Consider the following 17614-nt stretch of genomic DNA (forward strand, 5'->3'; position numbering starts at 1 on the left):
TCTGCTCTCATTTTAAAATAGCTCAACCAGAATCTAGTGCCTCTCTTTTTGGTGACGGATGCGTTTGCATATGCAGCCCAAAGCCTCCCTACTCTTTCTGCACCAATCGAACTGCACATTCATGTCTAATTTTCTGTTCACTGTCAGGCAATTTAAAGAGCAAAAATAACCAAAAATTTAAAGAGTTAAAAACTGGGCATGATGCTCCATCCGTCAAGCTGATGGAGGAAAAATATGGTGACTGAGCATACTTTTTAATCTGTCCCTTAATGGGCTGGGCCTATGGTGACTGTCCACAGGCATGCATGCTAGACCCACTGTTTACACTTAAAGAGACACCATAAGAAATCTCTGCACTCATAACTTTACTTAGTAAGTGTTAATGCATTCCTCTAGAGCAGTGGTTCCCAAACTGAGGTTCGTGAACCCCTGGGGGTTCGCAAAATGTTACAGGGGGTTCTCAGGAAAAAGTTCCCTAATGGTGGACAGCTGTCCCTAGGGACCCTGGGTAGCATGGGGCCAGCAGCCTGGAGCCCCTGGACTTCCAAGAGCTAAGCAGATCAAAGTAAGCATATCTATCACACTGAGGAGATTTAAATTCAAGACTCCTTATAAGAAATGGAAAGGGAGGTGGATATTTTTTGCTGTTTTTAAAGTTAAATAGGTAACTAGGATTGTTTTTAAAATTATTATGAAAAACAAGTTTAAGCTTTGTTGTAATGTGCATTGTTTGCCTGGATTGCTCAAGACCTGAATGCTTGAGTAGGAGGAACTCTTTGAGTTGGCTTCTTAAATACCTTCATGCTGTTTCACATCTGATACTCCTTGATGAAACATAGCCTTGTCTTATAACAGGCTTATTCAAAGTGATACAAGCTAAAAAAGTGAGATCTTGCAAGAGTGTTGCCATTTTCATAATGTAATAAAAATACTGTAATGATAAATAGTAATTAATAATATACGTGTGTAATAAGTATGTCATAAAAACAAATTTTATATTTCCAAGAACACTGCTTTTATAATTTATACTCGGGTAAAGGAAAAAATCCCTGGAAATATTCATTTTTAGGAGGGGGTTCATGAGACTTGACATTTTAATGAAAGGGGTTCACAGGATGTTAAAGTTCGGGAACCACTGCTCTAGAGGGACCATTATATTTGTCCCTATTTTCAGATTGGTGTGATGGAGCCACTTTGATTAAGTATATTGCATATTCTGTATTTGGTAATGGGTGATGTATTTGTGACATGGAATGATGAAATACTTTATATTCCAGCATTAACTAAGGAGGAGCATCTATTAAAGTTAAACATTTAAATCAACAAGACCAGATTACGTGCACCTCAGAGTTATAGCAGAACTGGCTGAGGAGTGGGTCCCGCTGGAAAGCCACTGTACATGAACTCCCAGTGCAGCGCTATGGCTAAATGCTGTGCATTTGTTTATTTAACCGTTTTCTACAATTTCCTGTTTTCAAGCCTCTAACGCCTCAGTCCAGCAAGTACTTAAACATGTCCATAACTTTATGCACATGGGTATTCCCGGTGAGTTGACTGAGACTGTGCACATGCATAAAGCTACTCACAGGTGAAAATGCCCATAGGACTGAGTGCAATTGTCTAATAACTAATTCTTATTAATGGTAAGTAATCATTAGTAAATAACAAATAAATAATGTGTTTTAATTTTTGCAGTTCTTGAAAATTACTGAGTAATTTTTCTTTGAGTAACTTATTGTTTCCATCACAATAACTGGCGAAAGCTCTGGAGCCTGATGCTTTCTACATTGTTTCTCAGTCCCTGTTATGATTATTTTTCAGTAAGGGCTTGGTGAAAGCCTGAGAATTTCTCATTTTTGTGTGTGTGTTTTGGTTCTATAGACACCAGTTATTTGGATAACTGTATTAATCTTGACCAACAATGTTATGTAGTAGGAAATAGCGAAGATTGGAATAACGTTTCACTCTTCTGAAGTACTCACTCCTCTGGGTCACAGACAGAAGAAATCATCCTATAGAGCATATTTCCATTCAGTAAAGCACCACACCCTGCTAGCAATTTTTATAGTTGGAGCAGATTCCCCTCCACAGCCTCCCTCCCCAACCTTCTCCACTTCCCACACAAAAGACTTGACAAAAGAAGCCATTGTTTGCCTCTTTGGGGTGATTTGTATGCTAGGGAATTTTGTCAGTAGAGTTTGGCAGCATCTTCAAGTACTGAAGTCTTGGAAAAAGATTAAACTATAAGCGAGAGATTCTATTATGGCATCTCATTGGATCCATCTTTAATGGATGCTAAATGTTAAATGTTTTTTTCTATGTTAAAAGATAGATCAGAACTCCATAAGAAATGGATATTAGCAATATATGGCTTGATTTTAGTAAGGTTTTTGACACAGTCCCACATGACATTCTCATAAGCAGGGAAATGTGGTCTAGATGAAATTACTATAAGCTGGTTGAAAGACTGTACTCTCAGAGTAGTTATCAATGGTTCACTGTCAAAGTTGGAGGTGTATCTAATGGGGTCCCACAGGGGTCAGATCTGGGTCTGATACCATTCAATATTTTCATTAATGACTTAGATAATGGAGTGGAGAGTATGCTTCTAAAATTTGCACATAATACTAATCATAAGGGTAGTTAAGCTCTGGAATAGGCTTCCAAGGAAGGTTGTGAAATCCCCATCATTGGAGGTTTTTAAAAACATGTTGGACAAACACCTCTCAGGGAGGTCTAGGTTTACTTAGTCCTGCCTCAGCACAGGGGGCTGAACTTGATGACTTCTCGAGGTCTCTTCCAGCCCTACCTTTCAACGGTTCTATGAATATTGATTTCTAAGGGCCAGTTCTGCCCCTCTACCACACACAGGGTGCAATTCTCCCTTTTGCAGAGGACTAGCAAAAACCCTATTGTGCCACGTACTTCCTTCTTAAACCCCCAAGTTAGGGCCTAAATGGAATTCAAGTGGTATATAAGCCTTGTGCTTTTGCTTTGCAGAACGGTGAATTTCTCCCATTCAGAGTAAGAGAGACATAATCATGTACTAAAAATGTAGTTTTCAGACAGTGAGAAGACATGAATCTTTCCAATTGATAAGGGAAGCTAAAAGTATCAATGAAAAAAATCTGTGGCCAGTGGAGTTAAGGACAATAAGAATGAATTTTTAAAATAAATCAGAAACAAATGCAATCATCATAACATTGGTATAGGTCCAGTATTAGATGCGTATAGCAAAATTATCAGTCATGGTGCAGAAAAGGTTCTTCAATAAATATTTCTGTTCTGCATTTGAAAAGCAGCTGGATGACTTATTTTTATCTTACACAGTTAATTAAATACTTTCTATTCCAACAGTAACTAGGCAGAATGTTAAACAGAAAACTGCTAAAGCCAAACATTTTTTTTAAAACTGCAGGACCAGATAACTTGCAACCAAGAGTTTTAAAAGAATTAGCCAAGCAGGAGATTATCAAGTAGAAGTAGAGAGGTGTTATTACCACTGTATATGGAATTACTGAGGCTATTACTGAATGCTGTGACCAGATATCAACACTTCAAAAAACTGGAAGGTTTAGAAAAGAGCTGCAAGAATGATATGCAGTCTGGAAAACCTGCCTTGTATAGAAAGAGATGAGGGAAACTCGATTCTAGATTAGTTTATCCTAGAGAAGATTAAGAAGTCACTTGATCATAGTCTGTAAGTACCTACATGGAGAAAAGAATTCTGATAGTATAGAGTTCTCTAACCTAGCAGACAAAAGCATAATAAGATCCAATGGCTGGTAGCTGAAGCCAGACAAATTCAGATTAGAAATAATAATAATAATTAATTAACCATTGGAACAACTGACCTAGAGTTTTCCACCTCTTTAAGTGTTTTAAGGCAAGCCTGGATGTCCCTTTCTAAGAGATCTGCTCTAGCTCAACCAGAAATTATAGGCTTGATGCAGGAATCACTGGGTGAAATTCTCTGGTCTGTTAAGCAAGAGGTCAGATGAGACGATCCTAATGATGCCATCTGGCCTTAACAACTGTGGCTCTATGAAATGGGAATGCTGTTCTAAGATACCTTAGTGTAGGAAGAGTAAAGAGAACAAAACTATACATTTTTAGCAAATAAGCACAGAGATTACTTTCTTCGAGTCTCAGAATTTTAATAAACACTTAATATAAACATTTGACATACTGCACTGCATAAGTAGGCAAGTAACTGTAATGATGATTCCCTACAATGAACAGTAGAACACAGTGATAAGAAGTACCATAACTGTTGCCTTCAGAAGGCTTTTTCTTCAAAGCAATCATTGCTATTTGACAGTTGTCACGGTTATGGAGCTGTGCCAGTGCCTCCCTCAGGCGTGTGACCTCTTTCCCCTTAGCTGTCTCAGGGTGGAATCTCGTGATTCTTATACTCTTTGGCCAGACCCTGAGAACATGGCCTCATGTACCAATTACTTGTAACCCTGCAGGGCCGACTGGGTTCAGATGCCTTCGTTTCTTCCCTTCGGGGTCCTGTGATATTGACCAACAGCCTCCTTCAAACAAAGGTGTTTTATTTAGCAGTTGGAACAAAACATAAAACAAAAAAAGGATATTAAAAATAACAGCCTACTTGCATTGTCTTATCTAACATTACGCTGCCCTACAAGCCCAGTTAGATGCACTTTCCTCTTCAGCTGCAGACACAGAACACAACCAACTTACGTTCTCCTAGCCAGCCCAGATCCTGCTGTGTGTCTGTGTGACTCTGTCTGACCCAATCTTTTCAAACTGGCTTGGACACTCCCCCAGAGCATGGGCTAGTCCTATTAAGGTTACCGGCTCTTGGAATGTCTCTTAGCAACTCTCCAATTTAAATTGTTAGGTGACTATTGGAAAGGGCCTACACTCTCTTTCCCTAGATGGGCAGGCTGGCGCAGCTACCCAGACAGACCCTTAGGGTAAAATATCCATCCCCTTTTATGAGACAGTGACACCTCGGTGGTGACAGATCCACCTTGGTGGTGAAACCGTATTAGCAATCACCAAAGAGCGCACCCATATTTGTCACAGTAATATTAGGGAGAAACAGTATTCAGCTCCTCCAAGAAACACTTGGGCATTGTTTCAAGGTATCAAGGAAGAGAATAAGGTGTTACCCTTCTGATGTCAGGTATGCATAACTTACATGGTCACAACTTTGCATAAATTGCATAACTTCTGGCTGAAATTTGGCACTTTAAATAAGGAGCCTAACAATCAAACTGTGCCTTCTGATTGCTGTGTCCTCTGAGAGTATGAATTAGTTTGAGTAATTTATAACCTTATCTCTCTCTCTCATAGATTACTACAGAGCTGCCATGATGATGCAGCCAAATTTCTTTACCTTCTAGCAAAACCCAGCTGCAGCTACCTAGAGCAGGAGGATTTCATCCCACTTCTTCAGGTACATAAACCTTGCTCACCAGTACCTGGTTGAGTGAGCAGGGGGAAGGGTGTTGCTAATTTGGGATATTTGTTTGTAACTTTTTCAGTGTATGTAAAGGGCATGCAGAGCTTTGTATGGGCTCTAGTTGGGGTCGAGCTTTTTAGACTTAAATTTAAATGATAATGTAAGGGGGTACTCATTTTTGAAAGAGCTGAGCAGTGGCAGCTCCTGCTGAAGTAATGGAAAATTGTGCCCTTTTATGCAAAACTTTAACTTGACCCATGGTCTCCAGTTGGGGTAACCATTTGGAATTAATAGGTAGCTAAACTGAATCCACCCAGCTCCTCCATGTGCTTGTATCTGCAAATCTCAAACCTCAGGACTGGAGAACATACAAGGCACTGTGAGATCAATAGATCGATATTAGACTAAAGTATAAAACCTTTGCGTGTTAAGAGTGCAGTTAACAGTTATTTAATTTACCTAATAACACTTCTTCCGGACTACCAAGTGCAATCTACCATTGAAATATTTGCAAAGAATTATGAAACTAAAGTATTGTAAATGTCAGCTAGCCTATTACATATTTAAATTCCACTCTACAAAAAGCTTTTCTTTGTATTCTACCTAAATTATCCTTGTTTTAATTTTATCCCATTGCTTTTTCTTTTACCCTTATACACTATAAAAAACAAACATCCCTCTCCATTCTTGGTGTCTAGTTCCTTCAGATAGTTGTGGCTGCGTATCATAGAATCATAGGTCTGGAAGGGACCTTGAGGGGTCATCTAGTCCAGTCCCCTGTTCTCATGGCAGGACTAAGTATTATCTAGACCATCCCTGACAGGTGTTTGTCTAACTTGCTCTTAAAAATCTCCAATGATGGAGATTCCACAACCTCCCTAGGCAATTTATTCATGTCCTTCCTTAGTCTTTGTTGCTAAGCTCTATGTGTACGTAGCCCTTTTAATCTTCCTTCCATAAATTAGTCCCTCCAGCTCTTCTGATCATTGGCTCATGCCCTTCTCTGAGCTCCTTCCAGTGTTAATAAATTTCTGATATTGTGGTGCCCACTGTACATAACCATGGAGATGTCTTGAGGGGCAAGATTGGATCTCTGAGATGGTGCTTGCCTTCTCGCAAAAAAACTGGTACCATTATGGGGTAGTGGATAAGAGTTTTGGGATGGATTTTTCTCACGCTCCTTGGTGGCACTTTTCATATTTTCCCCCACAGGGCATGTTTCCTCTCCTGACTGACAGCAGCTCCATTTTGCAGCCGCCAGTGCAATCTAAGAGCTGCATAATCCTTTTTGTGGATTCATAGATTCTAAGGCCAGCATGGGACCTTGTGATCATCTAGTCTGACCTCCTGTATAGCACAGGCCAGAGATTATCCCCGAAATAATTAAATATTTTAATGTTTCCTTGGCTGCCTGTCAGTCAGTTAGTAGCTATTCACCACCACTGGCCCTCAAGGAGGCCATGCATATGCTCAAAGCCTCCACAGTATCTTCTTATAGATGGTGCACAGTCATGGATGCTTCCCCCTTGCCACTGGAGATGCTTGTAGTGCAGGCATGCAGTGCTTATGCAGCCATCCTGATGGAGGCTTCTTCCATTCATGATATGAGCAGGTCTTCCACAGCCAGGAACATGTCACAACCATGCAGCTCTGGCTGAATTCCATACCACTAGGCCAGGATTTGGCAGTAAAAAATAACTATTCTGAGAGAAAGAAAAATACCAAAATAGTCAAGGTAGTGTGGAAAATGTATGGACTGTAGCTATGCGTATCCTACCGATCACACAAGATTGTATCTTTATGAAAGAAGATTTAAAAAAGCAGCTTTTCTCCTGTTGTTGGATATTGCTCAGGAAAGACACAAAGGGCTGTTTTTAAAGTCTTTCAGAAGAACACTTATTTCTGATGTATCACTATGACAAATATTAATATCTGCGAGGAATTAAAAGGGGATTTGGGAAGGAAAGAGTCATATGGTCCAAGTAACTAACATTTTTTTCTCTATCAGTAAAAATGAGTTTTCATCTGCTCACTAATTCTTCCTTTGTTTTTCTGTCTTTAAGTAAATCAAAATGGCCCAGCAGGTGCGTATTGTCCAGAAAATGCCTGTACTTTTACAAGGTTCATTTTAAAATATTGTAATTAACTTTTAAATGCTGCAGTTGCAGTTTGGAAAGTGCCACAGAGCATCACTTTGTAAACTCAGTCATTTTAAAACTCTAATTAAAAGGAAAAAAAACTCTTGTTCCAATTTCACTTGGTTTTGTCTTTCAGGATGTGGTTGAAACGCATCCTGGCCTGACATTCTTGAAGGATGCTCCAGAATTCCATTCCCGCTACATTACTACGGTAGGCTGACTCCGGGAGTCTCCACATAATCTTGACATTCCAAGTCCCTCTTGTTACACAATCTGTCACTATTCATATGAGCAAGTGTTTTGAGTTATTTGGAAAAGTGTGTGTTTTACCCAGGCTAATAATGGTGAGCAATTTTATTGTACCATTTTTGCATTTAATTTTGCTGCAAGTTGGATTTTTTGGCCTCTCTCCTGACAATAGGCATCATGGTAGCCATGGAAATAAGTGTGTGATCCTGCAGCCAGTAGATTTCTCATAATACAGCTGGGCAGCTGAGATACAGCAGGGATGATCTTTGGAAAGATTCCTATTGATCTCTCTTAAGGCTCATGAGCTAGAAGTTGCATGGTAAATGAATAACACAGATAAATGCCTATAGTATCTGACATCATATCCATCCTTGTTAATATAACCCTGTTCAGCTTGTCTGCTTTCCATACCTGTTCCAGCCATTGCATTGTGTGGCTTCCAAAACTGTGCGGAGGCTGTACTATTGATTTATATTCACAAACAAAAAACTTCATTTAACATTAGTTAAGATTGCTCTCATGAATAAACTTAACCATAACAAATAGGAAATACAAAATTAAGGATTAATAGATAGCAAAGTCAAGCACTCTCAAGTTAAGAAATGCTAGAATGAACATTGGCCATACAGTCTTTTTTCACTCCTCTAGTGGATATGCATTATGATACATTCTTTAATTCCACGCATAAGTGACCACCTGTGAAAAGTTTGGTGTAAATGACTTGGCCAGCATCTCTTAGAAACTCAGTGGCTGAGGCAGGGATAGAATCTGAGGTCCTATGACCTATGTGATGCTGCGCAAGCACTTACACCAAACTTTTTGCAGGTGGTCACTTAAGCATCTACTTAAAGCTATATCATAATGCATAGGCGGAAGACGTGCTGAATAGGCAACGTTCATTCTGGAGTTTCCTAATTTGAGAGTGCTTGAATTTTGCTACGTTTTAATCCTTAGCTTTGCATTTCATATTTTTTTGTGGTTTAGTTTACTGATGTGAGCAACATTAACTCATGTTAAACAAAGGATTTTTGTGTGTGTGAATTTCCTTAGTTTTTAATGGCACATATTTAAAAGATTTTCTATTTAAATAATAACATGCTTACTACATAAAGCATTTGTTGTGTTCAGTGTATATCTTATGGCCATTGTTATCTTTGTGAAGCTCCATATTTCACCACTCAGTGCCATGTTGACCAATATACTGAAAGTAATTAAATTAAACTATGCAAACAAAACATATTTCTTTTTTAATGTAACTTCAGTTTTACTGCAACTTATGATTCTACATGACATTTTTTTAAATTGTGTAACAGAAAACTGACCTGGGACTAACAAATCTATAATTTCCCACTTTCATTGTGAATATTTGCCTTTTAAAGTCCTAGCTTCCAATTTGTAAGACGCAGATAATCTACAGGAGAGGATCTGTAATATAAGGGACAGGGCCATAGGCATTCTGGCCTGCTGCTTACAACGGGGCTGGGGCCCACATGTCAGGTTTGATATTTGTGAGCAGGGGTCGAAGGATTCGTTAGGGTCAGTGCCAGTCCTCAAATCCTCCCAGCGGGCCAATAATGTCACTGAAGATGATGTTCAGAAAAGAAAATGTTTATATTGTATTTTTTATTTCAAATTTCTTAGAAATAATAAAACTGTCATACAACTTTTTACAATTCTTCGCCTGCCAGAGAGTCTTTAGTGTTTGCCAGACACCTGGCAATGCTTCAGTTCTGTCAGTTTGTTATGTTTGGCCTCAGTGACTGAGCAATTGAAACCTTCAGGATTGCAGCAAGGTGTGCATCAGATAGTTGTGTTCGGTATTTTGACTTGTTTATATTCATTGTGGAAAAAAGTGACACTGCCTCCATGGCTGATTCTGCCTGGCAACTAATGATGCTGTCGCCATGGCTGACTCTGCCCAGCGACTAGTGATGATATCTCTGTCCCTCTCCCCCTGCCACTGGGAGCTGCGGTGGGTGGCGCTTGCAGCAGACATTGCCGGCAGCATGGCAGCATGCATCTCTCCTTCGCAGGCTGCAGTTGGGAGGTTCTTGGGCCGCAGATGGCCTGTGGGCCGGGACTTTGAGACCCCTGCACTAGAGCCAGGTTCAATAAGCAAGAGTTGGGATCGGAGGCCAGAGATCAGAGGTATGACCAGGCTGAAGGCAGGCGGGCAAGAGTCAGGGTCAGACTCAGGCTGGGATTGGAGACCGGAGATTGAGGTCCGGAATTGCAGCATGCCTGAAGTCTGTGTGGCTGCCCAGACAACTTCCTGGGGTGCACTCCAGGGTTAAATAGGGTGGCTTGCCAGTAGGAGGGGTACAGGGTACTGTCATTCTGGATCCTTTGGGTTGTACTTCCTGCGGCACCTGTTCTCCAGAGTGCTGCTGGTGTCACTGTGGGAATGTCAGTTGCCCAAGGCTCGGCTGACCCATGTCCTAATTCCGACATCTTTACAGTAATTTTGTGTCTTATTTTCATGTAACCCTTGCTGAGGAAAGGAACAAACAATTCCCCTGTGAAAAGAAACTGTGTAACTTACCTGAAGCCCAAAGGACAACTCTAGGAACTTGTCCAAACCCAGTTTGCTCTCTTTGCCATTCCTCCTGGGACCCTGCTCTGGAATAATGTTATGGTTGTCTGAGGTCAATCAATTATCAAAGGCATATGTTGCCATGACAACCAGGCAATAGGTTTCAGAGTGGTAGCTGTGTTAGTCTGTATCAGCAGAAACAACAAGGAGTCCTTGTGGCACCTTAGAGACTAACAAATTTATTTGGGCATAAGCTTTCGTGGGCTAAAACCCACTTCATCAGATGCATGGAGTGAAAAATAAAGTAAACAGTATAAATATTACAGCACATGAAAAGATGGGAGTTGCCTTACCAAGTGGGGGGGGGTCAGTGCCTATTCTCAACAGTTGACAAGAAGGCGTGAATATCAACAGAGGGAAAATTACTTTTGTAGTGCTAACGAGGCCAATGCAATCAAGGTGGACGTCGCCCATTTCCAACAGTTGACAAGAAGATGTGAGTATCAGCAGAGGGAAAATTACTTTTTGTAGTGACCTATCCACTTCCAATCTTTATTCAGGCCTAATTTGATGGTGTCCAGTTTGCAAATTAATTCCAATTCTGGAGTTTCTCGTTGAAGTCTGCTTTTGAAGTTTTGTTGTTGAAGAATTGCCACTTTTAAGTCTGTTAAACTGTCCAGGGAGACTGAAGTGTTCTCCGACTGGTTTTTGAATGTTATAATTCTTGACGTCTGATTTGTGTCCATTTATTCTTTTGCGTAGAGACTGTCCGGTTTGGCCAATGTACATGGCAGAGTGGCACTGCTGTCACATGATGGCATATATCACATCGGTAGATTTGCAGGTGAATGAGCCCCTGATGGTGTGGCTGATGTGGTTAGGTCCTATGATGGTGTCCCTCGAATAGATATGCGGACAGAGTTGGCAACGGGGTTTGTTTCAGGAATTGGTACCAGGGTTAGTGTTTTTGTTGTGTGGTGTGTAGTTGCTGGTGAGTATTTGCTTCAGGTTGGGGGGCTGTCTGTAAGCGAGGACTGGCCTGTCTCCCAAGGTCTGTGAGACTGAGGGATCGTCTTTCAGGATAGGTTGTAGATCCTTGATGATGCACTGGAGAGGTTTTAGTTGGGGGCTGTAGATGATGGCTAGTGGCGTTCTGTTACTTTCTTTGTTGGGCCTGTCCTGTAGTGGGTGACAGGCAATAGTCACTCCCACACATATGCTAATGAACTAGAGGGCAGGTGTGCTGAGTGGCTGATTATCTCTGATATCATAGTGTTACTGCTCAGGCAGCAACCAGGAGCAGCAAATGCATGTTGTGTGGAAAATTCAAACTCCTCTGCTTTTCCGGTTTCCCAACTTTCCTAAAAAACCCTAAAACATATAAACGCAAAATACACATTGGAGATCATTCCACACATACATTAATTACTAGCTGAAATTTGGTTCCAATTCCCCAGGGCATGTTTACCAAAAAGGGTTCAGAAGAAAGGTGACGCTAAGGTCCAGGCCCTGTAAACCAGAAACTTACAATGCAACCTTAATATCTCACTACAAGATCATAGCAATATGTGAAAGAATGCCCTTGACAACTTTTAAATATTCAGTTATTATAATTAACAACTCCCACAAGCAAGAGAAAAATAAAACTAACATTAAATCTCACCACCCTCTCTGCTCTTCCCCAAAAGTCAGGGAAAGTAGATGGGCTTTGCAGTCAGTTAGTTTGGGTAATTTCAGACCAAGGTTAGGGGAGCAAAATCCAAAGTCTAGGAGCCTTCACAGAGAATGCCCTTGCCAGTTGCTTCCTCTCTCCTTGGGGACGCTACATAGGGGCTCCAGTTCGGCATTTCCACTGACTGCAGCTGTAGCAGTATGGCATGAGGAGAGCAAGGTAGGTCAAAACCAACACCTTCAACTCCATTCACAAGCCAACTTGAGAGCTGGTGCAGACCACTGCTGTATTATGCTCATGGTGGGACGTTGTCACTTGTGAACTGTGGGTCATAGACTCGGGTACTGTGAAGGGGAATGAGACAGAAAAAATTCAGGAGCATTAAAAATATAGGAAAAAGAGACATCCTTTTAAGCCTTGTAAAATTGAAATAAATGTAAGTTACAGCAACTTCCTAACAATGCAACTCCCCTTGTCAGGAGAAAACGTTGTCTAATTTGAACAGAAATTTTTCCAGGCTGCTGTGGGCTTCTACCTAAGCTCAGCTCCCAAGTTACATAGCTGCCAAGTTTTAAGTTCCATGGGTGATATTTGCAAATCATTTGCATGTGACCATAAACTCCAGCTTGTGGGCAGCAGACCATGCCATGGGCAGCAGGATGTGGAACTGCACAAAACATGGCAGCTGTGACTGGGGTTAGGTGAGAGAGAGTCTGGGGAGCTGCTAGGATGCATGAGTGTGGGGGTGCCGTTAGGTGTCCATGGTGTGTAGATGTCTGGGTGTTGGGGGTACGAGAGTATCTGGGGTGGCAGAGGGGTGAGTGTTGGAAGGTAGGGGGGCATGGGTGCTGAAGGGAGGCTGGAATTGCTGAGGGGAGTCTGGGGATGCTGTATGAGGTGGGTGCTAGGAGTCTGAGGGGGAAGCTGGGGACCTGTTCTATATGGGTTCTTATACCACACTCCTCACCATAGTATGTGCATATGTGCCAGTCGTGCATTAAGCAAAGTGTCTTAACATCTGTCATGTGTGGTTTGTTTTCTCTCTCTCATCCTTCCCTTGGGGAGAACTGTTGTGTGGAGGAGGGTTTTGGTTTGGTAGGGTGGTTTTTTTGTTTTGTTTTATGTCCATGCTGCTGGGTTTGTATTAAAGAAGGCAGGACAAAGGAGTGCTCCTTGCTCTTGGAGCGGCAGGCGGGGAGGTCTGGGATGGTCCTTACTCCCATGGGGGAGTTCGTTCCACAGTATGGGACTGGACTCTGAGAAAGTCTATCTCTGGCACAGATGAGCTCTATCCATATGGTACAAAAGAGTGAGGAGTGGAGTTGTTGATTAGTCTACATTCCAGATCACTAGACACTTTTAGGTACCCTGGGTCCAAGCTATGGAGCGCCTTGAAGATAAGGTCTGAGACCTGGAAATTGACTCTATTCTTTGGGAAGCCGATGTGGGGAGCAGAGAACAGGTTTGATGTGCTCCTGGCAGCCTGTGTTGTTGAGGAGACACACTGTAACGGACTGTACTAGTTGGAATTTCCTAAGTGCTGAAGGCCTCATGCACGGGTATATCCCATTGCCATACGCCAGACGGGAGGTGATGAAGTCATGAGTAACTGAGGCCAGGTCTTTGTCCGCCAGGATGGGATGGAGTCTCCTAGCCAACCGGAGCTAGTAGAAAGTGTTACTAGTGGATGCTGCCATGTGAGAGCTTAGCATCAGCAAGGGAACCAGGAGCACTTCTAGACCGTGGACTGTATTGACCAGTTGTAGGTGTGACCCTTCAGCCAAAGGAGTCTGCCCTATAACTGCAAAGTCTTCCAAGTACTTTCACTTTCACCAATCACTCTGCCTTGCTCGGGCAGGGCCGCCCCGGGGGGGGAGGGGCAAGTGGGGCAATTTGCCCCGGGCCCTGCAGGGGCCCCGCGAGCCCTGGCCGAGAATCCCTTCCCTGGCTACTCACCCGGTGGTGGTCCGGGTCTTCGGCAGCATTTCGGCGGCGGGTCCTTCAGTGCTGCCGAAGATGCGGAGCAAGTGAAGGACCTGCCGCTGCCGCAGACTCGGAGCGCTGCCCGGTGAGTTCAAGCGCTGCAGCGCGTGGCGCCATTTTTTATGTCCGCTCCCCCGCTCTGCCCCAGACCCCCTGAATCCTCTGGGCGGCCCTGTGCTCGGGTTCAGCTTCAGCCAAGTGTTGTCCTTCATGAGCTGATCTCATCCAGCCCAGGGCTATGCTGGTGGCAGTGATGTGGTGGCCCGTGGTGATGAGCAGGTAGATCTGGCCCTGAAGTCTGTGTTGTCTGACTCATTCTCCTAGCCACAGCCCTCTTCCCAGCCCGGTGCTGCTGACAGTCACTCCCTCTCCCCCTGGGATCCAGCAGGGGGAGCAAAACAAAGAGAGACAGAGACCCATGGCTGTGTGCAGGGCAGGCACCACAGTGACCTCTGGTGGCCTGAAATAGCAGTTGTAGCCATTCTTGCAGCCCTGCTGGATGCCCCTGGACTAGATGGATTTTGTGTCTGATCTGCTATGGCAGTTGCTCTGTTCACATGATATCTCAGCTGGGCTGTGGGAAACCACACAGGGCTGCCAAGTGCATGAATGTCAAGTGAGATGCCAGCAGGGGTGGCAGGTTTGTAGAAATTTTGGTGGTGCCCAGAATCCACCCCTGCCCAAACTCGGCCACCCACCTGCCCAAGGCTCTAGGAGGGAGTTTGGGTGGGGGAGGCGGTCTCGGGTGCAGGGTGCAGGCTCTGGGAGGGAGTTTGGGGATGGGAGGGGGTGCAGAGGGAGGAAATACAGGGGTGAGGGCTGTGTCTGCAGATAAGGGGTGCAGGGGTGTGGGAGGGGCTCAGAGCAAGAGTAGGGTGTAGGGGGTGAGGGCTCTGTCTGGGGCTGGGAATGAGGAGTTTGGGATGTGGGAGGGGCTCAGGGTGAGAGTAGGAGTGGGGGGTGAGGGCTCTGGCTGGCGCTGGGGGGTTTGGGGTGTTAGGCTCAGGGCTGAGGCAGAGGGTTGGAGTGCAGGGGGATGAGGGCTCCGGCTGGGACTGGGGATAAGGTGTTTGGGAGAGGCTCAGGCCTAGGGCAGAGGGTTGGAGTGCAGGGGGATGAGGGCTCTGGCTGGGGCTGGACATAAGGTGTTTGGGGTGCTGGAGGGGCTCAGGGCTAGGATAGAGGGTTGCGGGTGTGGGGGGTGAGGGCTCTGGCTGGAACTGGAGATGAGGTGTTTGGGGTGTTGGAGAGGCTCAGGGCTAGGGTAGAGGGTTGAGGGTGTGTGGGGGGGTCAAAGCTCTAGCTGGGGGTGTGGGCTCTGGGGTGGGGCAGGGCTGGGGATGAGTTTGGGGTGAAGGCAGGCTGTTCCGGGACAGGAGCCAGAGAGGAGGACTCCTCCCAGCCCTTTCCCTGTCGGCAGCAGCAAGCTCTGGGGGAGGAGTCCCCCTTTCCCACCACCCCAGCAGCACACTCACCCCCACCACTGTCACTGCATGTGCTCCTAGGGCCTCTCTCAGGTCCAGGAATCTCCCTTGCCTCCCCCGGGGGTGCTGCGTGTGCCTCCTCCCCTGCTGTTGCCCCTGACTGTAGCCTCACTGGGGATGAGGGATTGGGCTGCCTCCTTGCCCAGCATGGGGCAGGAGCGGTGACTGCGGGCGAGGTGGCCCCTGTGCTGGTGGAGGGTCCCGCTGGAAAAAGGAAGGATCTGAGGTGGAAGGGCAGGCTCAGAGTCAGTCTGCCCTGGCAGTCGAGATGGGGGGCACTAGGACCCTTTTGCGACAGCAGTTGTTGCAGGGAGGCAGCATGGAGCTGCATGGAAGAGACAGTGACTCTCTGCTCCGGGGCCCAAGGCAAGAGGGGTCCAGGGGACACTCAGGGGAGGCGCGGGAAGGGGGGGGGGAGCAGCAGATGGGGCCGGGGGGGGGGGGAACACCCGGCCCCAAATATTGGTGGAGCTGGGCTCCTGGGCTCTGAATATTGCTGGTGCCCGAGCACCACGTGGGAATATAACTTGCCGCCTATGGATGCCAGATACTTGGCAGCCCTGAAGCCTGACACAACCTTTCAGAGCTAGAGCAAATCTTTCTAACTAGACAGGCCTCTGCCTAAACCAGGATTCCAGATGAACTTCAGTCCCAGGCTGAATGAAGTCTCTGAAAGCTGGAGCAGTCCTCTCTCTAAGCCAAGCTACCATACCAGAGTAGGCTGACTTTCTTTCAAAGCTGGGGCATGCTGTCTAGCAGCCTATGAGCAATCATTCTGTTATGGACCACTCTGTCACAGACATATCACTGAACAATTGGGCAGATGAGTTCTGCCCCAGGGTCAGGTACTGGATGGATCTAAGCTATTGTCCCATGCAAAGTGTGCTGCAGCAGTCTCATTTCTAGGTGTCAAAGCCATGGATGAGGATAGGAAGGTCCCTGTCTGAAAGCAGTGGTTGCAACCTGCCAGCTTAACGTAAATGAAAGAAAACTGCCCTGGCTATTCCTGATCCCAGAATTCCAGAATGAGCACTCTGATCACAATTACTGTTGTGCTAGGTACTACACAGGTTATAGACAGAGACAAGCCCTGCCCTGAAGGGCTGGCAGTCTAAAGACATAAACAGATGAAGTGGGGGGTGGGCTACAGCATAAAAGCTAATAGTGAGTAGGGTGAAGAATGGGCACTGTTGGCATTATAATTTTTTTTATTTCTTTATTTTTATTTATTTGGGGTCCAACAAAAGGTGGATACACTGCCTCAATCAAAAGGGCAGATGTCCATTCCATCTCAGCTGGTTGTTTCCCCCACCCAACCAGTATCCCCCAAGTCTTATCTGGATTGAGTCTCGTGCAGCTAGCCTTCATCCATGCTCCAGATTCATCCATACACTTGGTAAGGCAATCCATCATTCCTCCCCTGTTGCACCCTCCTCCTTGGTTTTCCTCCCAGTATGCCACTTCTCCACTTACCTCAGGGCTTAGGTCTCCGTCCCCTGGCGAACCTAGTTTAAAGCCCTCCTCACTAGGTTAGCAAACCTGCCTGCGAAGATGCTCTTCCCTCTCTTCATTAGGTGGATCCCATCTCTTCCTAGCAATCCTTCTTCCTGGAACAACATCCCATGGTTGAAGAATCCAAAGCCCTCTCTCCAACACCACCTGTGCAACCACACATTAACTTCTACAATTTGATGGTCCCTACCTGGGCCTTTTCCTTCAACACGGAGGATGGACGAGAACACAACTTACGCCTCAAACTCCTTTATCCTTCTTCCCAGAGTCACATAGTCTGCAGTGACCCGCTCAAGGTCATTCTTGGCAGTATCATTGGTGCCCCCGTGGAGAAATAGGAACGGGTAGCAGTACGAGGGCTTGATCAGTCTCGGCAAACAGTCCATCACATCCTGAATTCTAGCTCCATGCAAGCAGCACACTTCTCGCCTTTTCCAGTCTGGATGGCAGATGGATGACTCCATTCCCCTTAGGAGGGCGTCCCCCACCACCACCACCCATCTCCTCCTCTTGAGAGTGGTGGTCATGGAACCCCCTTCCCTAGGACAATGCATTCCAGGCTGTCGTGTCTCTCCTCCTCAGGAATCCCAAAGGAGGTTCAAATGATGG

General features: G+C 45.0%; 1 protein-coding gene across 5 annotated transcripts in view; it reads left to right on the forward strand.

Moving 5' to 3' along the window:
- Window positions 1–17614, forward strand: part of PPP2R3A (protein phosphatase 2 regulatory subunit B''alpha) — a 173994-nt gene that overhangs the window by 91479 nt on the left and 64901 nt on the right. For all 5 annotated transcript variants that reach the window (XM_054039288.1, XM_054039289.1, XM_054039286.1 and 2 more), the window contains 2 exons: window positions 5326–5428; window positions 7709–7783. In XM_054039288.1, coding sequence (XP_053895263.1) covers window positions 5326–5428; window positions 7709–7783 — 178 coding nt within the window. The remainder of the gene's footprint in view (window positions 1–5325; window positions 5429–7708; window positions 7784–17614) is intronic.

This window comes from Malaclemys terrapin, chromosome 9 (assembly GCF_027887155.1).
Source record: "Malaclemys terrapin pileata isolate rMalTer1 chromosome 9, rMalTer1.hap1, whole genome shotgun sequence".
Classification (NCBI taxonomy): domain Eukaryota; kingdom Metazoa; phylum Chordata; order Testudines; family Emydidae; genus Malaclemys; species Malaclemys terrapin.